This window comes from Glandiceps talaboti, chromosome 21 (assembly GCF_964340395.1).
Source record: "Glandiceps talaboti chromosome 21, keGlaTala1.1, whole genome shotgun sequence".
NCBI lineage: Eukaryota > Metazoa > Hemichordata > Enteropneusta > Spengelidae > Glandiceps > Glandiceps talaboti.
The window spans coordinates 5,949,353-5,975,309 of NC_135569.1; the positions used below are offsets into that span (position 1 = coordinate 5,949,353).

Consider the following 25,957-nt stretch of genomic DNA (forward strand, 5'->3'; position numbering starts at 1 on the left):
CTTAATTTATTTAAAACCACATTCCAGTATAATATTAATGTTGATGCATATATTCTATAACATTACGATTGTCTTCTGGCATTGTTAGAACAGTTGTTGCATAGTAGGGATTTCCTGAACATTTTTTATACGTATCATAAATTACGTCATCGGATATTTTATGAGTTTGAGTTCATTGAATTGTGAGTGGTTGTAAGCATGCTTCAGTAAGTTGAATATATACTAGCATACTGCGAATACGTTTTACATATACAGCAAACACTACTCCCAAATACGTATAAACTAAGCTTGTGCGCCTTTAATTTTAGTTGATATCAGTTGTTTGTTCGCTGCAGTGAAACACACTTCATGTATACGTGTCAGTACGTTTACACAACAAAATAATTGTAGGAAAAACGTATTGTATACATATGTTTTAATACTGATATTTCATCGACGTGACATACATACATACGTACGTACGGACAGACGCACACACACACACAATACATACATATATTTTTTGTTAGTATGTTTATTATCATACCAGTTTCGTTGTCTGAGGTTTATCGGAAGTATTTACTTATATAAGCCTGAACCCCCCCCCCCCCTGTTGTTGTACAAATGTTGCTTCCTTCTGAATGGATGTCCGATATCTTTATAGTCTTAGCAGTGTAATCGATGCAATACACGTTCTGACATCTGGTGTTTACACAAATGTACACAAGTATAGAAATGGAAAAAAACGTATGGTAAAGTTTTCATGAAAATATTAATTGTAAACATAATTTGGCCTACGCAAGATGACCTAAATTTACTACGTATGCGACATACTAGTATCATTCCAGGTATATCATGTATATATAGACAACCTAGTAGTAAATATTTACATTAAACCACTTTCATTTTTTTTTGGTATTATAAAACATATTAATAAAACTATACATATAAATAAATTTTCCAAAAATTATATATATATATATGCGTGTGTGTATGTGTCGTCTGATGATCGCAATAGCATGAAACACTTTGTAACGGCTCCTGTGTATTTTGCTTGTGTTATTTACACCGCTCTACATACATATGTATTGAGCGCTGTTTATGCCAGCATAGACATTTTACACGATATAGAGTACACACACACATATATATATATATATATATATATATATATATATATATATATATATATATATATATATATATACATATATATATATATATATATATATATATATATATATATATATATATATATATATATATATATATAAAATAGTTATAAAATTTTATATATTTCATCGGTAACTTGAACTTTCAATCCATATTATTTTTGCTTCTCGCGAAGGGACATTTTGCTCCATCACATTATATTTTGTTTTCTATTTGCATACTGTGATTTCGACAGTTTCACTACCTTACTTTCCTTTCAGCTGCAACAGTGACGGCAGCACAAGGGAGGATAGAATTCCAAATTTCAAATCAAGAAAAATGAAGTTTGTTCTTCCTAGTAAAATATCTACTAGTATATCTGACGTAAACTTTGGATAGGAAGATAGCGTGTGAACGTAACGTGCACACCTGTAACATTATACATCATGGAAGTATCACCCACCGTGATAAAATCTATACCAATGCAAATACTGAACGATCGGATTGAACACAGTGTAAATACGTAATGGTGTGTACCATGTATATTATGCTCCATTGCTATTGTATACACACAATGTGCTCCATTGCTATGTGCATGTGTGTGTCTGTCTGACCCACTGATTTTACAAATGCCCAAGGTCATTAGCACAATGCAATACATGGAAAACCGTACACATGACCTCTTGGCAATTTCTCTTCATACTCGGTAATAGCATAGGTGGACGGTCTGTATAGGGTATGCCTATCTAGAGAATTTGCCTAAATACACAAGGACATGACATGTCGATAGGACGGACACCCGTTTGCCATTGGCATAACCTGGGGCAGCATGTGACTGACGTCTGTGACAAACAGTACAGAATACCTGTGGCTGGACATGGGACACGGCCTAGCAAAATGACAACCTAAAAGGGGAATGTTGTGGACACATTGTTAAACAGCACACACATGACAGTCACAGTGAAAAAGAATGTCTTTGGTTTGTAATAGAACACGTGCACTGTGATGGATACCTAACATATCGTAATCAATGTTAATTAAACCGATGAAAGGGGAGTAAAAGGGCACATAAAAATGGAGGGACTCACTTTTCAGGCAGAGAACATAAATGCCAGCTTCACACTAATGAGCTAACATATGCGCATATAGCCGCTACTTGCCGCCATTATAGACAATGGTAACATGTAGAGTGCATTGTTCTGATTTGTAAAATAGCAGATAGTAACTTGATTAGTGGATAGGTCAATATATATACACGGGAAACGAAATGACGAGTTAGGTTACAAGGTATGCTCTTTCGGAGGATGTGGTGGCCCTGAAAAGGGCCGTTTGGTTTGGGTTTGAAGCAAGGAGATTGCAAAGTTATTTCTTAGCAACCTTCTTTGCCTTAGGCTTCTTTGGTTTGGCAGCCTTCTTGGGTGTTTTCTTGGTGGCAGCCTTCTTAGTTGGTGTCTTCTTTGGTTTCTTAGCCTTCACTGCTTTCTTTGGGGTCTTTTTCTTGTCTGCCTTCTTAGCTACCTTTTTGGCTGGTTTCTTTGCGGCTTTCTTTACTGGTTTCTTGGCTGGCTTCTTCTTTGGTGCGGCTTTCTTTGCTGGCTTCTTCTTAGGTTTCTCGGCTTCCTTGCCGACCCGGAGACGACCAGTCACACCCTTGGCAGTGGAGCCTTTAGGGCGGACCAATTTACCAGAGTCGCAACCAGATTTGAGAGCACGGCGAAGACTGGAAGTGAGATGAGATGGACTGACGGTTGGATAGTTAGCCAGGATATAACCTTTGATAGCTTGTACGGAGCTGCCTTTTGAATCTTTCAGTGCCTTGATAGCTTCTACCACCATATCCAAAGTTTTGGGGTGGGTAGGCGCAGCAGCCTTCTTCGTCTTCTTTACCTTTGCGGGAGCTGGAGCAGGAGCGGAATCAGCCATGTTGAAATATTTAGTCACTGTGTGTTTACTATAAGATAGTCACAATGCGAATGTCCACACTTCAAAAAGAGCGCCTTTTTATCTACCCATTGCGAACGTCGGAGGAAACAATGGTATGAAGAGTGCACTTAAACCCCACTTGGCCATTTTACTATGAGTATTTGTGTTTCTTCATGTAACTCTCGCGCGATTTTTGCCACTTTCTGATTTTGAAAATCGTTTTTCGATATGCAGTATATATAGATTGTATACTTGGCTACAGTTTGATGTAAAGAAATCGATATCATGGAGATGTTAAAACAAGTAAAATTGGATTTCGTGCGCCAATGTGGACGAAAAACACACAGGTCAAATTATAAGTGGGCGACTCCATATACCAAATGACAGTCCATTTTCCCTCCAAGCAGTACGGCCATGACACTGAACTAACTATTGGGAAGTTGCAGTGCATGATATTTGAGTGTAAAGTTTTGATTTCGATCCGAAGTATCAACATTTCTATACAACGAATGATTTTTTCTTTTCAATCCATACTAAGACATCGATCGTACACGATCGCCGTCGGTTCTATCGATATGTGTATGGAGGTACGTCCCGGGAACCACGTCTCCCCGATCTGTGCAAAGAACGCATGGTATGTCATGGGGCATAAAACTTGAGTGTGTAAAAAACTGTCCGGTACAAATTTTTAATTCCATATACTAAGAACATCAAGATAATGTGAAACAACGGACTATCAAAGACAAATGGGGTAAAATCTGGTAAACGAATTCACCACACAGAGACTTTACTACTGTCACTCACATGACTCAGACAATACAACAGATCACCATGATCATGTGGTCCTAAAATGGTGATGTAGACCATTAGTGGTCAGAGTGTAGTATCAACAATCTCATACATACCTACCTACCTACCTACCTACCTACCTACCTACCTACATACATACATACATACATACATACATACATACCTACCTACCTACCTACCTACCTACCTACCTACCTACCTACCTACCTACCTACCTACCTACCTACCTACCTACCTACCTACCTACCTACCTACATACATACATACATACATACATACATACATACATACATACATACATACATACATACATACATAGAATTATAATATATTTAAAGTAGTGCTATTATTATATATTTTTCTATAAAATAATTCAGTTTAGATTTACTCAATATTCTGCTATCAGTCAGCATTTGTTATAATATGCTGACGTGATTTCATAAACAAGCGGTGACAAGACAGTGACCAAATTCAAAATTTTATTTTATTGCGTTTTATCGTTGTTTTTGATATATTTTCTGGGTTTTTTTGTTTGTTGTTTGTTTTGTTTTTTGTTTGTTTGTTTTTTACATATTTGATCATTTTTTATCATAATATATTTATCAATGAGCGTCACACTCTGAGTTCAAGGTATGTACAAATCAATTCCGTTTTTCTTACATTTATGATTGATACTGTTAACCTAGACATTTTAGAAAGATATGAGAGGATTTGTAAATTTTGCACTAAAAGTGAGGTAGATGATGAATTTCATTTTATTTTGACATGCCCATACTCTGAGGAATTACGAACCAAATATATTTTACCCCATCATCTAGAAAACAGGACCTATTACACTTTTATTAAACTTATGCAGACAAAAGACAGATATGAAACCATTGGACTGGCTAAATTTATTTTCAAAAGCTTTAAGAAAAGACAAAATAATAGCGAAATGTAATTTTTGTTTTGTATTGCTACCTTTGTGTACAGTGTTCTTATTTGTGAAATTTCTCTCTTTTTTTGTCAAGTAATCTTTGAACCTATGAAATGTAGCGAAAGGTCAGTGGCCTAATTTATGCAAATAAATCTTAATTGAATTGAACCTGGACATTTTCGCCAAAGACTTATTTTCGCTAAAAAAAAAAAAAAAAAAAAAAAAAATTAAGTAGTGACTAAAATGTCTTCTTATACATGAACACAATGTACCAGTCTGGTAATTAGTAAAAGTTAGTCTTTGAGAAGTAACTGAAAACTGTAAAGTCACAAAATTTTGTAGCAGTGACAATATCTAGGTTAACAGTATACTGCTCTTCCTCCAAGCATTGCACACTCTATCCCTCCAAGTACAGACATTTCTTATTTAGGTTTCAGCCTAGAATACATGACCGGGAAGGGAGGATCATTATCATCCCTAAGCTTGTTGAAGGGGTGAGAATAGCGCCCACAACGGCTGATCTTTCAGTCTACCTAGAGACTTGTCGACGGCTTTCCAATCTATCGATTACATCCAATCCTGTATTAATCTATATTAGATAGGCTCTCTAGAGCAGAATCAACGACGAGTCACCAGGCTTCGGTAACTTCATATAAATGACAATAACTGAAATAGGGCCAAGAATCAGCACAGTGCAAAGAGATGCAAACTGTAATAAATCATTCATGTCAGTACAAATTTACTCTTAACAGGTGACACATTAACGATGAATATTTTCTAGTTGTGTTCTGACAGTGATCGGATTTGAAGTTTAGTCTGTACGGTGCACGTGGTGCGTGGCGTGTCGAGCGCCCTCCTCACATCTAGGCATTGGACCTTATATTACATTACACATTGGACTTCCTAAGAGAATACCATTCGACCCGGACGCGTCCCAAACAATGCCCATCCCAACGATGGCCATACAGTCCGCTGTTGGGGAAATACAACCGAAGCATAACACGAAAAGCTGGGGATTCCGAAACACCACGCGACAAAGTTCCATCATGATGTTTTATTGTATAAGGAAAGCATCTACACGTACAACCACTGAAACAATGGCACCACAAATTCTATTACACAAGGTGACTTATGAAGGGTATAGTATTTCGCCATAACATTTTCAGTAACTTAGCAACTAAGTAAGTTAAGCACATTTGATATATATATTGTGCTGAATTATCACAATGCCGAAATACTTGTTCCCTAGCTCCTGGTTACTAGATTTTCCCCTCTGCCGATCTGGTAGAAACCACGAGACCTGATAGAGAATTAGGTTTTTTCAACGGAAAGAAACAAATTCTATCGGACATGAGTCATGAGAATTTCGCACGGGCAAGCCAAGTTCAGCAATTTAAAGAAAACCGTTGGCATGGAAATAGAATTCCAGGTCTAAATAGCTATCGATGAAAAGAAGAGTACATTTCAAACATAAATTAAAGTTATATAATTATGTATCTAAATTCTGAGGTGGATTTGGCGTTTTGAATTGCTCTGTTTGATGAACTGTCCCAGATGCATTTTTCTGGAAGTGTATTAAAATTGGTAATGTTACTTTCTCATTTAAAAAAAGAGAAGTTCCCTTCTATGTCTGTCGTATGGGGGGGGGGGGGGGGCTATAATAAGAAGTGTTTTTCGACTTCTACATATACAGCACGTGATGTGTCACAACATTTACATATTCTTTCATAACTGGTATTTTATCGTAAGTGTCGATTACACCTCAGGCCACTACAGTGGTCTGAGATTACACGTAACGGGGCATGTATCACGAACTATACATATCACATGACCACATTCTCTACGTAAATATGCAACCGTAAACTACGCCTAAACAGGTGTAAACTTAGCTCGCGACCCTTCAGATCAAGTGTAAACTAAACGTCGTTTGGCATGGCTTGGCAACATTCTCACTCACATTGCTATATTTTATCGTTTTGTTCAACAAAACTCAACTAAAACGGGTTCTTTAATATAATCACCTAGCACTCCAATAAACCATTATCGAAATTACGTGTAGTTGCTGTGTGAATATCTTATAACAGTCCATCGCCAAGTTATGTCGTGATGCTCGATCGAAAGGGGTTTGGTCGGCTTGAAATCTCCATGTTACTGATACCATCCTCGTCATCGTCGTTTGTTCTTGAATGATTAAAGTTTCGGATTTGAACCACGATTATATGCCCCAGTTGCAATGTGAATGTTTTAATCATATGCACACATAATTACTGAAGCTGAGCTATGGATTGTATACTCCTCAGGGAGCTGGAAAAGTAGAACGGCCGGTTGTGCCGCTGACTGTAGACCCGTGTCATGGGGTAATCATGAATTGTTAGCATATTCACGATTTTAACTTAAACTTCTTTAGCATACATTATTCAACATGGGCAAAATCCAAAACACCACTGATTTCATGTTAATGTTTACCGGCTCTGTTTGGTACAAAATACACAGAAACCAATAAGAAACTGCATATTCACATTAGTATAACAAAATCGCAATTTCTTGCTACATTTTATCTGAATGAAATGAAACACACACACGCATGTTTTGCTGTCTACATGGCGACACGTTCACTTCATGTAGACAAAATGTCGCAAAAACTGTATTCAATTTTGTTAGCACGTACAGTTTCTTATTAGTTTCTACTATCAAACAGAGCAAGTTTTTACACTAATATGAAACGGATGTACATGACCAGACATCAGACAGCTTATTAATCCGGTACCAGCCGTCATTAGTGTGTAACTGAACTAGGCTAGGCTAGGGGCGAGATCAAGTTAAATATAGGATAAAACAATAAAATTCTTGTAGTTAGGCCTCCGATCCCCACCCTTTCTAACTCCATTCGCCAAAATAATTGTTTCAGACGTCACAATCAATTTCAAATCGGTACGTATAATAGTATATAGTACTATAAATACAAAGTCAGCATGTAGTGAGAAAAATACCCGTTTACTGACAATTTAAATGTAATTTACTATCGCGAAAGTTCTTCCACGTCTCAATCGAACATTTTCAAGAAATGTGTTTATAGGTGTACAAAACAGATACCATTACATGTAAAAGCAATATTGTTTTTGTTTGGATGAAAACTAGACTGGTTCACCCCATCACCCCCCCCCCGCACACACACACACACACACACACACACACACACACACTAAAAGAATTTAGTTTTTTTTTTTTATCCTACATTTAACTATTAAACTCGCCTTTTTAAAAAGCAAGAATACACACGGCAATATTTAGTGGTCATTGAACACTTTATTTCCAAAGAACTGAATTTCCATTGCAAAGCAAACAATTATCCCATTCTGCTTTGATCTTACACTTGCAAAATACAAAGTCTATATAAATACACACTTCCTTGGTATTTGATTTTGGCAGAAAAAGAAAAAAAATAATGGCAAAATCGTGAAAAGAAGCTCCACAAATAAAACAAAACTACATTACTAGATTTGACCAACTGTCACTTTGCTAAATTCAACGAGTTGTGACAAAATACCTTCATTTTTCTCGGGTAATAGCAAATTCAGGAATTTATTTGTCCATGTAAGTATAATAATCTCGGGAGAGAAAATCTGTACTATTTCATTTCTATTTTACAGCATCAAAGAAAAAATATCACCTGTATTGCAAGTCTGGATGATAAGAGTTCAGATATTAAATTTTCAATATCAAAAAACATCTTCCTATGAAGTTAAGAACCATGTTTGTATTAAAGGGGAACAATACTCCATGAAATAAAAGATGGTTTCATTAACTTTTGGGTTCCCAAGTGCGCAAGACCTTCAGATAGTCCAGAATATTCATTGCTCATCTAATACATATGCATGTCTGCTAGGAACCTTGAGACACTGCTACAACGGTTTCAATTTGGTGTTTCTTGGCAGTTGAGTGAAATTTATGATATAAAATCATGAAATTACTCTACAGAACCCAAATTTTATGAAAATACCGTTATTTCTTGGCGTGGCATCCCCCCACCAAAAAAAACACAAAAAAACAGTACTGAGTCAGCATCTGTTAATGAATTTCAAAAATTCTTTATATTGGAGCACGTGTATTTGTTGACATGCATGCTAAACTACAACATACTGAACTATCAACAGCCCGCACCTAACCATTAATTAACCAATAAATTCATATGTCCTCCGCATCAGAAAATAGTCCACCATTGCAGCAGGAAATGGCATAAAGTACAGATAAAACTATAAAAAAAATCTAAAATAAATCTGGAAATTTTTTGTTGAATATCATGATTTGCATATTCACATATTTTTATTTCAGGTTCTATAATTTATTCATAACTGACTGGTTAAAGGGGAACAATGGCGAGGCTGGTTTTTCCTAAACTGGATTTCTTGATGATGTAAATTGTAAAAGGCGACCTAGGAAATGTCATTACCATCAAACATGCATGGGCAACCTTTCTCCATAGTTATAAAAATTGGAACAACTAACCCCGACTTGTTTGGGCAAGGATTCAAGGGACACAAAGCTCCCAACTTTCTTTATTACCCATAATACCTTGCCCCAGCAGTGTACAGCAGGCCTTTCTAAGCCAGATTTGCCAACATTAAAAGTATTTTTAACAATTTCAATAACTGCATTGAGAGGTTGCACAATGCAAGACCAGTGACAATTACTTCTTGTATAAAAAAATGTATCGTAAGTAAAATCAGCGTGACTTTTGTTCCTCTTTACATATACTACTTCTAATTTACCATTTGTCATATCTACAAATCTCTCATGCTATTTTATTTAAATGTAAATTTTATTGTTTATTGGATCACCAAACCAAACTTTAAATATTACTAATTAACTTGATATAATGTCAAGTGTGCTGAGTGGTCATACAAATAGTCTTCCATTAAGGGGGTATAAGCCAAGTTTATACGTATTTGGGCATAATTTTTGCAGCATATTTTAAAAGGTACTTGCAGTATTGTACATACTGATGTACACTTAACCACCACTCAAACCTAGAATTAAGATATAACTCATAAATGATCTGACGATGTAATTTATCATACATATCAGAAAATGTTCAGGAAATCTATACTATGCAATCAACTGTTCTAAGCATGCCAGAATACAATTGTAATGTTATAGAAGACATGTATCAGCATACAATGGAATGTGGTTTTTGTAAGTATTTTCAATTGAGTAATATGCTTATAAACTCAGCTTGTGCCACTTTAATAAACAATGGACTATTCTATTATCCAGGGGTGGCTGGCCACAACAGGTCATTTCTTGTTAGTTCACCGTCCTGTGACTGTAAGCATAGATCAGATCAATCCATGCTGGCTACTTACTACCTACAGGTACCCACTGTTGTGTTGTTACATATAACCAATACGCCCTCAAAGCCAATTTGATGTGCCACTGGCACACAGCAATACTGTGTGATGCATCAGAACGTGGCAGTGTGCTCTCCTGATCACCAATTTGATGTGCCACTGGTACACAGTAATACCTTGTCACACCAAATGTTGGTGTTCCTCTAACACTTTCAATATGGTGACCAGTGTCCTCTCCTTAACATTGCATATGCCACTGACACACAGAAATAGCTTGGACCACCAAAAAATTGGTGTTCCCTTACCCCCTCAAAAAAAAAAAAAATTGTCTGTCTTTTCATAATGACACACTGCATGTACCATTGTATTTCAAACACATTAAGGTCTATACCTTGCATGGTGTAGAAATATACTATATGTAACATAGTATTTTCACATGTTTCTCCTACAATACAAATATATTTTACCACAGGGGATATATCATATATTACCCAAGTGAACCATTGGTTATTCATACATTTCAAATCCAATATCTTTTACTCAATATTTACAATATCCTATATTTGACTAACATGTCAAAGATAATTGGATCCATTGTTATATTTTGCCAATGATCTTTACAAGAAAATGACAAATTTGTAAGATCATTTCAGAGGCAGTTTATGAATTGGTCTCGATTATTACAATGTGGACAAAATTCGTATTATTGAGTAGTACGCTATTAAAGGGATGCCACAAAGACATTTACATAAACTATGAGTTCTGGAGTCATTTCATGATTTTACATCACCTAAAATTATTTGTGATTTCAGAGAAACATTACATTGACTCCAAAGTTCTTATTCCCTTTAGTGTACAACATATCATGAATATTCATTGTTCAATAATGAATATATTATTTCTGCTGACTCCCATGATTCATTGGGCCCACAGCAAAGAAACTCTACAAAGGCACAAGATTAACTTAATGTTTCTATGAAATTACAAATAACTACAGGTGATGTAAAATCATGAAATAACTCAAGAATCCATTTACGAAAATGTCTCTTATCTCCTGGAGTAGTGTTTCCCTTTAAGAATCTGAATATTTCAACATTAAGAAATGTACTACAACACTACGCAACATGCTCTAAATAAAAATTTAACACTAAAGTCAAGACAATGCTTGGGCACCCTTGTATATATAGAATTCATTACAAATAAATTATCTAGACTATACTCAAAAGAAACATTAATTCTAAAGTTGTGATGTCACCAACTCTAGTAATTTATCCAAATCTAGACAGTTCTTGCCACTATTCAAGATTACCGTCTTTAAATAAATGTTTTATTACTTCCTTTTGTAAATTTGTTAATTCCACAATTTATCATTTCTCTTTGCAGATATATGCTACCATTGATGGTATTAATTTTCTACTTTGCTTCAATTCAACACTAATTTGATTTTGTGTAGTTTGTACATCCCCACCTGGCCAAAATGCTAGGTGGTTAGGGGAAAAGCAAGAACGAAAAAATCCCACATGACTAGACTCTTGGTTATGAACACCCTTGATAGTTCAAGATGAATACTTCATCATTAAAATGAAAATTTCTACTCTCGGTGTCAAAAATTGTTTTTGAAAATGCATCTCAAATTTTGAATCATATATATAACCCTGAACTCAAAATCCATGCTCATTCATTCTTACATGAAGACTCTGGGTTTTCACTGAAGCTATTTCTGACAGAAGGCACAATGCTAGAAGTAATATTCCATAATGATTTGAGACTCTGATGCACAGAATAGTGGGAGACTACAAAAGCTACCAAAAACATGAAAAAAAGGAAGAGAAAAACACCACATTTTCTTATATATTTATAAGTTAGGCACCCTGGAGAATTATTGATAGTATATACAGTAAATGTATTAGTAGAGTTGCTTAGTGTAGAATGAGCCTCAAGGAAACATTTTCATGAAAATGTAAGTTTGTCAATTCTCTCCAACCTGTGATATAACAAAGATTGTTCGTGGTCCTTTTGAAATAATAAACCTTTTAAGAAAATTGTCAATCTTTTATTTTTCGATAGAATCAACTATGGCCATATTGGATTCTAATCTCCACTTTATACCATGCCACCAGATATTTTGTGTGTTGATTAAATGGAGTATCTTAAACAAAGTAACAGAAATGCTTTCAAGAGTTTATTTCTGAGGCACATTCTACATTAAAATCTACCAATAAATGCAAATGCTTGATTCAATTTGGAAATAATTCATTTTTTCTACTGAAGTTTACATATACAGTTCAGTAATTTTTTTATTCAGATATTTCAGATTTATCGTTTTTCAACATTTCACACTCTTTCTGTTCTGTTGTTGAAGTTTCTTTACTATCTTCGAGATGTTTGGATGCTGCTTCAGCTTCCTTACTGGCTGTTTCCTTGTCTGCATTATTTGTTTCTTGTTTGGAATTCTCAACATCTTTAATTTCTTTTTTCTCTGGTAGTTCTGCAGACTGCACGTTCTCCTTTTTTGGAGGTAGCACAACTGCTTTTTTCGGCAGTTCTACGTCAAGTTTCTTCACTGGTGTCTTCACAGGAATCTTAACAGGTGACACGCGTGAAGACATCTTAACAGGTGACTCACGTGGAGACGTCTTTACAGGTGACTCGCGTGGAGACGGCTTAACAGGTGACTCACGCGGAGACGTTTTAACAGGTGACTCACGTGGAGACATCTTAACAGGTGACTCGTGTGAAGACATCTTAACAGGTGACTCGCGTGAAGAGGTCTTAACAGGTGACTCGTGTGAAGACATCTTAACAGGTGACACGCGTGAAGACATCTTAACAGGTGACTCGCGTGCCGACATCTTAACAGGTGACTCGCGTGCCGACATCTTAACAGGTGACTCACGTGGAGACGTCTTAACAGGTGACTCACATGAAGACATCTTAGCAGGTGACTCATGTGAAGATGTCTTAACTGGTGACTCACGTGAAGAGGTCTTTACAGGTGACTCGTGTGAAGATGTCTTAACAGGTGACTCATGTGAAGACGTCTTAACTGGTGACTCGTGTGAAGACGTCTTAACTGGTGACTCACGTGAAGAGGTCTTTACAGGTGACTCACGTGAAGACATCTTAACTGGCAACTGACTTGAAGACATCTTAACTGGCAACTTACTTGAAGAAATCTTAATGGGTGACTCACGTGACATCTTAACAGGCGAGTTACGAGAAGACATCTTAACGGGTGCCTCACTTACTTTGTTTTCCTTTTTGGCAGCAGATTCTACTAATTTTGATAATGGCAGCTCATCACTATCTACAGAACTGGTATCATGGTCAATGACATCAGCATGACTACTTTCCTTACTGGTAGTATCATAAACAACATTTGACTCCAAAGTTTTCACTACTCCAGAAGTGCTGGCTTTATTTGCACCAGCTCCATCTTCCTGTTTGTGTTCCCTGAGTTTCTTCTCCAGGATACTTTCTGCACTTTTCACATTAACAAAACGTAATTTGGTGCCATCATCTAATTTTTCCACTTTCATTGTTGTACCAGGTGGACTTTCAAATCTTGGAAACTTTGATTTTGGAAATTCCATTTTGCCCACCATAGAGGCACTTGGATTCACAATGGCTGTACTGACAGGAACTGCTACAATTGTTGATACAGGTTTAGGCTGTACTTGGGCCACCTTTGCTTTATGCCTATACTGCCTCTTCTTAGGTGGTCTATCTCCTAAGATTTCCATCATCATCAGCTGTTCTGCAGTCACAGTCTCATCTCGAACTCTCTTCTTCCTGCCTCCCTTTTTCATTCCTTTCTTTTTCTTTCCTTTTTGCATTTTACCGCCACTGTTTTTATCCCCAGAAGCCTTCTTTGCAATCAGTCTCCCTCCCCCGCCATCTTTCCTAAGGTTGCACACTTCTGTATGTTTCTTCAAACTCTGTAGATAGGTAAATTGTCGAGTACAGTGAGGACATCGATGTTGCTGTAGAAGCTGCTTGCTCTGTTCGTCATACCCTTCTCCTATCTTCTCCAGGGTTTTCTGTAAACTTTCTTTCCTCAGCTGGCCTCGGTTTGGACAGACTTTCATATGTCTTTCCAATTTGGTTATGTTGCTAAACTCTCTCTCACAGGCTTGGCATTTGTATGTATCTAGCAGATCAGTTTTCTCCCTGCGTCTGGTGTGGTTCATAGGATTGTAAAACTTCTGACCTGGTCTTGCACGGAATCCTCTACTCAGTATGTTTGTTTGTTTCAGAGCCTTCAGCTTCAATTTCTTGGAAAATTCAAACTTTCTAATTGGGAGCAGGCCTAGAATCTTAGGTGGACGGCCTTTCCTTCCAGGTCCTCTTTTTCTCTTTTGACCAGGGCTTCTAACAGCACAGATAAAGATATGCTTGTGGAATGCAGTAACATTCTCAAAGGTCTTTCCACACTTAGTGCACTGATTTGTCGGCAAAGAATTGACATATTCTTGAGCACTTTCTACTGTTGCTGTTCCTAATAAAGCAATACCTGGTCGTAGACCCAAGAATGGATGATTCCTCTGTGGATTGACTGGTTTCCTTGGTGACTCATTAGAATCTGATTTCTTGGGGGAAAACTTCAAAAAAGTTGGACTCTGTGCTTGTTCTATCAACTGACTGATTCTATTCTGTTCAGCAGTCCCTGCAGGGGTCTCTACTGGCACAGCTGATTTGGCAGGATCAGTGAAATTGTGTCTTCTCAGACTACCTGGTCCAAGTTCATTATATGTACATCTAATGTTTGGATGCATGTCAACCTGGTGCTGCTCTAGATTTGACAGGTAGGTGAATTCCCTCTCACAAGCAGAGCAGACATATGTCTTCCCTACACGGTGTTTCTTTAACCTGTGATGGGTAAGTTGACTAGCTTCTTTGAACAGCTGAACGCAAAACTCGCACTTGAATTTCCACTCACCAGCATGCATTGTGACATGTTGACGAAGATCCTTCATAGAGCTGAATGGAACTGAGCACACATTACATGTAAATGACTTCTCATTGCTAACAGACAGTAGATCTACAAGGTCTTCCTGTGATGACATGACTCCCTCAGACAGTGTAGGTGATGATAATTCTCTCTGTATACTCTCTGAATGGTCATCACTCTGGTTGCCTGGCGACAATGGTTGGTTAGCCCAGTCTTGATTAGTTAATGACATACCAGCACGTGCAAGAAGACCCTCTGATCTGGCATACAGGGTAGTTACTTGGCTTGATAGACCAGTCTTTGTTAAAGTTGAAGATTCCGCCTTCCCCTTAGACGCGACAACACTCCCTGAAGATCTTCGTGTGCCAGCCTTTCGTGGTCCACATGTCAAATCTAATGGCTGGTCAGGATCAAACACAACTGGCTCAACAGACTGTACATCTTTAATAGCTGTACTAACTGGTGTTTTTTCCTCTGTTTTAGGTTTCTTCACACTTAGATCCAATACGTCATCAACTTCTGGAGAAAATGGTGCTTGTCTTTTCAATGGATGGGATACAGAGAACAATGGGGATGTTGAGATAGTTAGCTTTGTTTTGGGTTTTGATGATTCCACCCCTGATGATGAGCGCCCGGGTGATCCTAGCGTTGCTGGTTTTGAACCATGAACTGGACTTCTTTGTGCTGTTTTTGATGTCTTACTACTAGATCCTGATGGGTTATAAACAGGACTTTTCATTTTTAAACCTTGAGTAATTGATGTAGGTGAACATATAAGGCCTAGAGGTGATGAACTTGGACTTGGTCTAGCTGGTCTAGTTTGTGGAGAGCCAGGTGAGTTGGTACTTAATGGTAGCACACCTTTACCACTGGTGTCTCTAGGTTTGAAGAATGGTCCACGAGGAGACCTAGATGCAGGTCTTGTTGGTCCTTGGTGGGCTGGTGTGGGTGGTTGAGTGACACTGCCTCTGTTACCCATTGTCATCCATGGTGGGCTTTTCTGTACTGGTGACTTAGCCTGGTTGTGAGGTTTACCCATAGCAGACTGACTTTGTGCTTTCTGAGATGTAGAGGAAGTTGATGATTTCTTGTTGAAGATACCACAGTCTTTGGGACCAGAACTGCCTTGGTAGGGAGGCCGTGTGTAGGGACTTGGTGGCTGCATTATTTCTGAGCCATCCAGTCCACCTGGAGAACTGCTTGCTCCACTGTACGAAGAAATTGTTGATGATGGACTGGTAGCAGAAGGTAATCTATGAGGTTTACTTTTCTGTCTGCCACGATGTCCCTCACCGCCCTTTGAACTGGTACCACTCTTTACTAACTTTTGTACATGTTCTTTGATTGCAGGCATAAAACGGTTCTTTGCATTCTCAGTCAACACAGCATTCAAGATGCTATGACCACCACCACCATCAGTCTTCATTTTACCGGTTACTTTCATCTTTCCATAAGGTCCACGTGCTGCCTTCTTACCTTGATGTGGAGAAAACTTTGATGTTGATGTCTGTGGTACAATATTGGAACTGGAACTACCCTGAGAAGAGGTCTCAAAATCAGAGACGTAACCACTCCTGTAACTCTGTGCCACTAATTTTGTGTCTAGGTGATCAACATTGGTGCTATTGGTTGTCAGATCTTGTCCGTCGGTCACATCTTCTTCCTCTTGATTGGTATGAATTTTACCATCCAAATACTTGCTAAGGTTTTCAGAGATACTGTCAGATAGGCCAGTCATTTCAACGTAACCGTCTGGTTCTTCTTCTTCTTCTTCATCACTACTGACTACTTTCTTGCCATATTTGTATTGCTTCTTTGATGGTTTGCTGTACACCCCTCTATGGGCATGACTGGCGTGACGTTTCAAACTTGTCGGATTAAAGAATGTCTTTCCGCACCAAGGACATGAATGTACTTCTTCCGCTTCATCATGTTGAGCTGCACCATCCTCCACTTTTATTTTCTTTTTGGGTATCTTTATAACCACTTTTTCTTCCTCTTCCTCCAAGGTATCTTCAGAAGGCACATCATCGGTTGCATAGGAACTATAATCTTCCACATCTCCATGTTCGTTCCGTAAATGTTTTTGAAGATCACTTGCTTGAATGAAACTAATCTCGCATTTATCACAGGGGTGTTTCTTGTCTCTGGAATGCAATCGCTCATGTCTGCGTACGTTTGTAGTAGTACTGAAAGCTTTACCACAGTATCTGCATTGGTGTGGCTTTTCTCCTGTGTGGGTCAATAGGTGGCGCTCTAATCCTTGCTTGCACAGGAAGGTACGGCTGCATTTAGGACACTCCATTGTATTCTGCTTGGGATGGGTCAGTAGATGATTACTCAAACGTTTTGGCGACTTCAACACTTTTCCACAAATAGTGCAGGGGTACACAGGTTTGTCTTTTCCACTGCTACCACCGCCAACACCGCCACCAACAGCTGGCTTTACCACCATCCCTGCATCCTCATCAATTACAAGTCCATCATTCTCACTCTCGTCTTCTTCTTCATCATCCTGAGAATCCATTTGTTCCTCAGTATCATCCTCTCGTTTCATCTCATCCTTCATCCTCTTGGTGTCACTTTTTGGGACATCTCCATCAGTACTCTCAAGCCTATCTCTACCATTCTCAGTCTTCTCACTCTGAACATGTGAGCTATCATCAGATTCATCATTAACACCCTTCCTGAACTTATCTTCTTCAGAACTAGCTGCTCGAGTTCTGATCTTCTCTCGCTTATGCACAATCTTCACTGGTTTAACTACAGGAGCCATATGTTTGTATTTGTCTTCGATATGGTGTTTGAAATAATGCCTTTTCAAACTATGAGCATACTCCACCATACAATTACATAGCCTACACTTGTACATCGGTTTCCTTCTTTTTCCACGTACTATATCTTCATCCGTTATATCAAACTTGAACTGTTTGACATCAGTGAAGATAACTGGCTCTCCAGATTTGTCTAGCTGTGGCGGAAGGTACACTCGCTCTCCTTTATCAGAGAATCCCTCACCAAATTTTGTCTCGCTTTCATCATCGCCATTTTTCTCAGCTGAGAAGTCTTCAATGGTACTATCAGCTGTTTTACTATCTGTCTTAATAGCATTATTTTGTTCTTCACTAGTATCAATACCATCCCAAGCATCTTCATCAGGTTCGTTTACTTCTGGTTTCGCAACTCTCACTTTTTTCTCATCTACCTCAGTGGTTGTACTGTCAGCTTCTGCTATCTTTTTACTACTTTTGACACTTGATTTCTCATCTACCGTTTCAGAGTCACTATCCTGAGACATCTTCTCAAGGACTGGCATTGCTCCTTCTGTGTCTGCACTTTCTTCAGCACTGCCCCCTCCCATTTCATCTGTAAGAACAATAATATGTAAGATCATCATTAATATGGCAAATACATGTATGGAAGCCATTTTTTGCATTATTTCAGGTTCATATACATATTCTTATATACTTATGAAACATACTTTAAAGGGGTTGTCAATGGCGAAGTGGTCAAACCACTTGTCTCTTACCACTGTGGTCGGGGTTCGAACTCATTCAAGGTTTGATTAAATTTACCATGTTGTAAGTAAGAAGAGTGTAGTTCAGTTTGACTCTACCAAACAACACAGGGGAGCTGTTGCAAACAGGGGAAGTAAACAAATGAACTGGATTTATAACTCCTGGCACAGCATGTTGGAATAACAGAGGCTTATACTCTAGTTCATGGTTTGATAAGAACAGTTTTATGGCCTCTTTATGTGTGCATGAAATGCCAGAAGGAAGTTGACATTTGTTTGTGAATGTGAACTACTATGTGAACAGGTCAAAAACTGTTCTTATCATATGGATGAAATGTAATACTTGTCTCTATACTTACAGCATGGTGTGCCAAGTGTTATTTAACTAAATTCTTTGACTTCCTTTCACAGTTTATAAATCAATTACACTCATCAATACTTATCTGTCACTGGTTGTAAACCCATGCATGCCACAGATATACATGTACTAAAAATACTACGCTTATCTGTCACTGGTTGTAAACCCATGCATGCCACAGATATGCATGTAATAAAATACTACGCTTATCTGACCCTGAAGATATAACATGTCTAGTTCTTACCTTGTACACTTGTGTTATCATCAATTGTCTTATCAAGAATGGGTAGTTCTTCATTATCAGCTTCATCATTAGTTTCTGATGCCTGGTTGTCTTCTTTAGAAGTAGTACTTCTATTTTCAACAGCTGGTAACTCAACTTTTCTCCTTTTTCTACTTGAAGACATATCCCTCCCCATATCAGCAGTCTTTCCCTTTTTCACATCAGTTTCCTGTGTTCGTTTTCTGGATTTTGTTGTCCCTTTTCCATCCACAACCTGCTTCTCATCCTTTGTAGAAGGCTTCTTTTTCTTTGGAGGTGGAGTAGTCTTCGTCTTAGACTTCTCCGTTTTCTTTGGAGGCTTTGATACGCTATCTGTTTTCTTCCTTTCTTTATCTGTAGGCAGAGTGGGTAGGGCTTTGGTTTTAGTCTGGACTACTTCTTCTTCTTCTTCTTCTTCATCATCATCATCATCATCATCATCTTCATCATCATCGTCATCATCATCATCTTCTTCTTCTTCTTCACTAGCATTTGCTTCAGCTCTTTCAAAATCCTCTAATGTTTCTGTGCGTATACTGAACCAGCATAGTAGCTCTTCATTAGCTTTTACATCCTGTGAAGAAAGTAAAGAATATATATTATCACATACCCAATATCGATCCAATGCAATCCAATGACGAGCACAGGCATCGAACCTGGGCAATAATTTTCTGTATCAAGGCTCAGCACACTTTGTCCAAATATGGAAAGTGGTGCACTCATTGATATCCGTTCGCTCAGTGATTTGGCTTTGTTAATTTTGCACTATTTTGATATTTCTGCAAATAAAATTATATTTCATTGCCAATTTATTAAGTGATTCAAATGATATTTCCACACTACTACATGATAAAACCTTTACAGCCTGGATATGGGTTTTGTGGACCTCCGTAGTACTGCTTACGGACTCTCCTAAAGTATGACCCTTCTGCCATACAACCTGGGTCAGCAAAACCCATATCCGGGCCGTAAAGATTAACATTAGCAATAATAATGTTGGTTTTTATATAGCCCTTTCCCACACTGTGCAATTTACAATTACTATCCTGGTATAGACCTATGACGGCACAGTCACTCTTTATACATCAAATCCCATGGAGCACACAATTCATTGCGGCCCATATAAGCAGATTAAAGCATTCATGTTGCAACCTCGCTTCTACCAGGTCCCCAATTTTACAGCTGAGTTGACAAGGGGCACAATCATGGTTCAGATCTCAATGCACATGGACTTTAGCCATTCAGAAACAAATGGCAACAGTGAGGCTGCAACCTGCAGTTTCCAAGCTGGCCATCAAGTAAAGGTACAACATAAGGCAGTGTGAAAAGCTGCAACATCGGGTAGTTCGGGTGGGGTTCACTTTTTAGAAAATAGAATTGAGGGAGGATCATGTTTTACAAAACAAAACAAAACAAAACATACTAGGTTTAATTCCCCACCCCACCCGGTAATTACTGAAGGCTCCCTCATTATGTACAACTGCATGTGAATATATTTACCTTTATTGTTTTGTAATAAATCTGTTTTTGTTGTTGCAGTGCTATCATGTTCTGTTCTTCATTATACCGAGCACATTTAATGTATCTCAACCAGTTTGATTTCTTAGGATTAGCAGCATCAATACAGAACAGTCTTCTTCCTTTGGGTCCTCGAATCTGCATAACAACATTTTATTTTTGTTTTCATTATTGATGAAGTGTTAAAATTAATTCATGTCTCAAGTTTCGTTATCATACATAATATCTGACATTTATTTGTCCATGAGCCAAACAATTTAATGACGTTTGTTTGTGGGTAAAATATTCAGGATCATATACTATCTAGCAAATAGCAATTCCATGACAAATGGCATATGTACGATAATTGTGAGGCATGTGCCCAACACAGGTATCCATCAGGCACGATTATCTTGCCCATGCCTTTTGTCAGAGAATTGTTTTTCATAATGCCAAGGATAATACCATGCAGGTGCAAAGATATTCTCATGGAACAGAAAATATGGATTAATATATACTCTAGTCATTCTACATCACAACAACCTGTGTCTACGCCACTGGTTCTGCAGCGCTCGAAATATGAGTCAAAACGTTCCAAATCGCCATTATTTTCCCCGATTTTTCATGAATTATGCCTGAGGAGGTATAATAATATTAATCCCAAATATTTCTCTTCATTCAGTTGGAAAATATTGGCGACATAAGGGTTTGTAACTACTCTCATCTAGCGACTCAGTGACAAGGCTCCTTAGGTCACTCATATTTTCCTTGGCTGAACGAAGAAAAATATTGGGAATGATATCTAATTATACTGAATGACAAGGACTGAATGACAAGGACTGCATTACTAGTTACTTTTGCTATTTATCACAGTCATAGCAGCAATTACTTTTTATATATTTTATACCATGACAGTTACTCTGGTCTGATGGCTTACTAGTATATAAAATTGTTCTTTTATTTCTCATCATGAAGACATCACTGGTACGTTTGGTTTCATATTTCGGGTAAACTCTCCATCGGTAGATGAATGCTTTATGCTGTATTGGCTTATTTGAAATGTGTAAAAAAAGCTTTTAAATGTGTCCACCTCACCTCCCAGGAATAATATGGGTCACAATGATCAGTAACTTTCTTCTTCTCTCCTCCATATGGACCAAACTGAGTACCCTCCTTGATCATTGTCTTCACCCAAACTCCTATGTAGAGACAGATAAAGATTAAAGATATTATACAAATATAGTTCAGAGATAGATAGATATGTAAATAAATACTTTAGATAGATAGTTAGAGATAGATAGATAGATAGATAGATAGATAGATAGATTGATAGATAGATGGATATATAGATAGATAGACAGACAGACACAGATAGATATAGATAGATAGATAAATAGATAGATAGATAGACAGACAGACAGACAGACACAGATAGATAGATAGATGGATGGATATATAGATAGATAGATGGATATATAGATAGATGGATGGATGGGTGGATAGATAGATATGCACGCACACATTACATACTTTGAGATGGACAGACAGACACACAGACAGGCTGAGACAGACAGACAGACAGATAGACAGGCAGGCAGCAAACAGACATACATACAGACAGACAGACAGACAGACAGACAGACAGACAGACTGACTGACTGAGACACAGACAGACACAGTTTCAAATACAGTCAAGATATACACATTACATAACTTAAGTACAAGTATAATACAGTTCCAGGCTTTTATTTTTGAAATCGATTTGTTTATTTTTGAGGAAGAGATGTAACACAAAGTGTAATACCAAAGTAATGATGCACACTCACCTATTTTGCCCTCCTCAACCTCTGATGGTCTGAACTCCACACTGGCAGGAGTTTTCATCTGAGGCATTTCCTCCATAATTGAGGTTTGTTGCAAGTCCTGGGGAAAGAGAAATATTAATCATACAAATGTTTATCACAATTGTCAAACTTTAACAGGATCACAAGATGTTGTCAAAGAATTTGAGAGTACAGGACAGAAACATGACCTGCATAAGATTTAAGCAAAACTTCACATACCTCCAGTGGCCTTGATTAGTGGTGTATACAGCCTTCAAATAAGTGACAGAGAACTCATATAAAATATCTCATCACCAGAACTTACAAGAGTATCATATTGCCATGCTTCAATACAAGGTACCTGTAAATAAAAAGACAGATAAGAATTTTTTTAGTGAATTACTGTACAAAAGAACTAATCTAAGATAGTACTAAGATCAAGAGTCAATAGGGAAGTTGCAAACCCGCCATGTTGAATGTTGCATCATGGGACATGTGATAATGAATACTAATCAAATAGTATTGTAAACAATAATGTTACATTGTTTATAACCACAATAATCAATCCATTGTCAACCTGACCATTGTGGGATGTTTATTTTATCGGTAGCTCCAGATTAGGTATTACGATAACAACAGATAATCCCATAGTCAATTGCGTCTGAGCATGCTCAGTCTGGATTGCAAGTTCCCTATTAGTAAATAAATAGATATAACTTATCAAACGATACCTTATTGATGCAATCTCAGACCATTCGTTAGTGGTCTGAGATGCAATTGAAAACAGAAAGGAGTTTGTTAAAACTAACATAGAATAATTTAAAAGATTAGACCACTAACATTTAAAGTTTTCAGTTTTGTTTTGTCTAGCGACTCATAGTGACAAAAGCCCCTTAGGTCACTGGCATTTTCCTTGGTTGAATAAAGAACGATATTGGAAAATACTATCTAAACGTACCTCCTTATATATAATGAATATGAATTTAATGTATTTTTAAAATCTCTTTTTCTGTCTGTCTGTCTTTTTTTAGAGTGCTTTTTTTAACGTTTGTCTTGTGAACTATGTAAATGTTGTGTTTTTATAGTATATGGGAGTGTATCCTGCAATAAAGTTATAATAATAATAATAATAATAATAATAATGAGGTTTTCTTAGTTATATCCTGTCTTCAAAAATTAAGCAACCTCATTTGTATTTTGGGCCAATGGCCTTGGATGTACAGACTAAAAGACCAAACTACTATGTACCTTCTAATGAGAGACAAGTCATTTGTTGGAGGTTAAATTGATAAAAATATGGCAAGGCAGAAATTGGACTCAAAATCAATTTTTATTTTGGCCACTATTTTATTCCCCTGGTGCAAACAGAGAGTAAACATTTTTCTTCACTTTTGGCCTGCAATGATTTTTTTGAAATATCTTCCAGCCCCAGCCCCTCCCTATCAAATGACAAACCCCTAAGTAATGACTACACCAATGCATGTACATCATGCAATTACAATTGAATGTCCCATTACATAAATGCGAACTAGTTTTTATGCATGACAACCTATGGAGGATGACCTTACATTGACCCCATTGTACTGACAGTCTAGAATCCATGCTGTGCCATACAACAGTACAGGAAGAAATAGATACTACATGATTACTACACCCTACAGGCTAATAATACTGTAACAGGTGTCACTTTTAAAATGGACAACTGCACCATATTATACTTGAGTTACCAAACACTGCAATATGTATTCTCCTTGAAACCAATAGCAACATGTTTGAAATTTGCCAAAGATTCAATATTTATCAAAATGTATACTTTTGCACAAACATTACGGTATCAATACCTAATATGTATTCTTGAAACTAATACAGCCGAAATGTGTGTGTGAGATTTAATTTTATTGAAATACATAATTTTGGCAAGGTTTGAAGCAGCAAAAATTATACACCATACAAAATTTCTTCTAAAAACTAATAGGTTTTGAATTCACACATAATTAAATTTATATTAAAATACATCAATAAAAAGTAGCTCATATAAGGCCAAAAACAAAAAATTTTTGTCTGAAGTGATTTTTTTACTTTTTTATTCTCAACAAACATGTCACTCAGTCTACTATTTATGGCAGTTATTGTTCTTTTTATTTAGTACTTTAGAGCAACTGTGTATGTGGAGCAGATATCACTTGCTTGTTCATGATTGCCTCTGCAGTTGTCTTCACTGAAGCGGGTTATTTTTGTGTTGCCCACTGGATCTGCAGCCTGCATGGGCTGGACAAACATAAATAAAAAAGACTGACATAAGGGTATTTAAGTGATGCACAAGCTGACCAGAAACAATTCTTTTTTCTTTCTTTTTTTGGCCTAAAAGAAAACTAGTATGATTGTGAGTATGAATCAATTACATACGACAAGTGACATATATGGCAAAATATGAAAGAGGAAGTCTTTTACATGTAGATAGTCAGAATATATGTGTACATGGAACCTCAGTAATCTAGGATTATCCTTCACATCTATATATTATTATTTTTTTGTCTTTTTGTACTAGGAATAGCTCCCAGCGATTTTCTTTTTAGGCTGATATAAATACAATCACACTGTTTTGTACGGGGAATTGCTCTGTCATTTTCTTTTTATGCAGACATAATAGAATCACATTGTTTTGCTCTCAGCAGACATAAATACAAATCCATTCCGGTTTTGGACTACATGACAGGGCTATGTTGCATACTCCACATCATGCTCCTGTGGAATTATCATGGCTTTCCCTGTCAGTCCATAGGCTATTCTAAGCTAAATTTAAGTCACCCACGCCTGCCAAACAAAGGACCTGCTGGCTCCATGGGAGAAATTGGCTGTTTCAGATAAAGATAACAAGAGAACCCATGATGTGCGGGTTCCAATGTAGGTATTCCCGAGTGTTTGCACTTATGCTTGCAGTGTTTTCTGCTGTATTTTCACACACTACGCTTGAGCAAGCACTTGCGCAAATACCCGAGTATGCCACACTTGCAGTCGCATGTCTTGGGGTTCAGTCATATATAACTACAGAATGAACACTGCATAGACATACTGTCTGCCCTATAAATTCCCTAAAGAGTTGCTACAGAAATAGTACTGACTTAAATTTGAATACATAATGGAATTATGTAAATGCTGCTAGAACATGAATATTGTAATAGATGGTAAAATATATATATATATATAGATTATATGTACAAGGCAAAAATGTGGTTAAACATCAAACGTCCACTGAACCAAGAAAATAAATCATGTCTTTGGACCATGTATATATTATTTTGGGAAATCTCTCAGGAAGCAAGTTCAACATTGTTATGCAATGGACCAAGGGTCCCAGGCTAATTGCTTCCTAGAGTGACATGAGTGTAATCCCTCCCCTGAGCTCTTTAAATATCAATAT

General features: G+C 37.3%; 2 protein-coding genes across 2 annotated transcripts; both read right to left on the reverse strand.

The window, feature by feature from the left end:
* Positions 1 to 2,493: 2,493 nt before the first annotated feature.
* LOC144451763 (sperm-specific protein PHI-2B/PHI-3-like) lies at positions 2,494 to 3,054 on the reverse strand. Its single transcript, XM_078142665.1, has one exon. The coding sequence runs from the start codon at positions 3,052 to 3,054 to the stop codon at positions 2,494 to 2,496; it is 561 nt and encodes a 186-aa protein (XP_077998791.1).
* A 9,371-nt stretch (positions 3,055 to 12,425) lies between these two features.
* LOC144451764 (uncharacterized) lies at positions 12,426 to 22,843 on the reverse strand. The gene is made up of 8 exons (XM_078142666.1): positions 22,777 to 22,843; positions 22,540 to 22,636; positions 21,809 to 21,912; positions 20,717 to 20,872; positions 19,208 to 19,790; positions 17,513 to 18,445; positions 16,671 to 17,479; positions 12,426 to 16,616 (listed from the first exon to the last, which is right to left on the reverse strand). Exons 2-8 carry the CDS (start codon positions 22,613 to 22,615, stop codon positions 12,426 to 12,428), a joined length of 6,852 nt encoding a protein of 2,283 aa, XP_077998792.1. The 5' UTR covers positions 22,616 to 22,636; positions 22,777 to 22,843.
* Between the last annotated feature and the right edge of the window lie 3,114 nt (positions 22,844 to 25,957).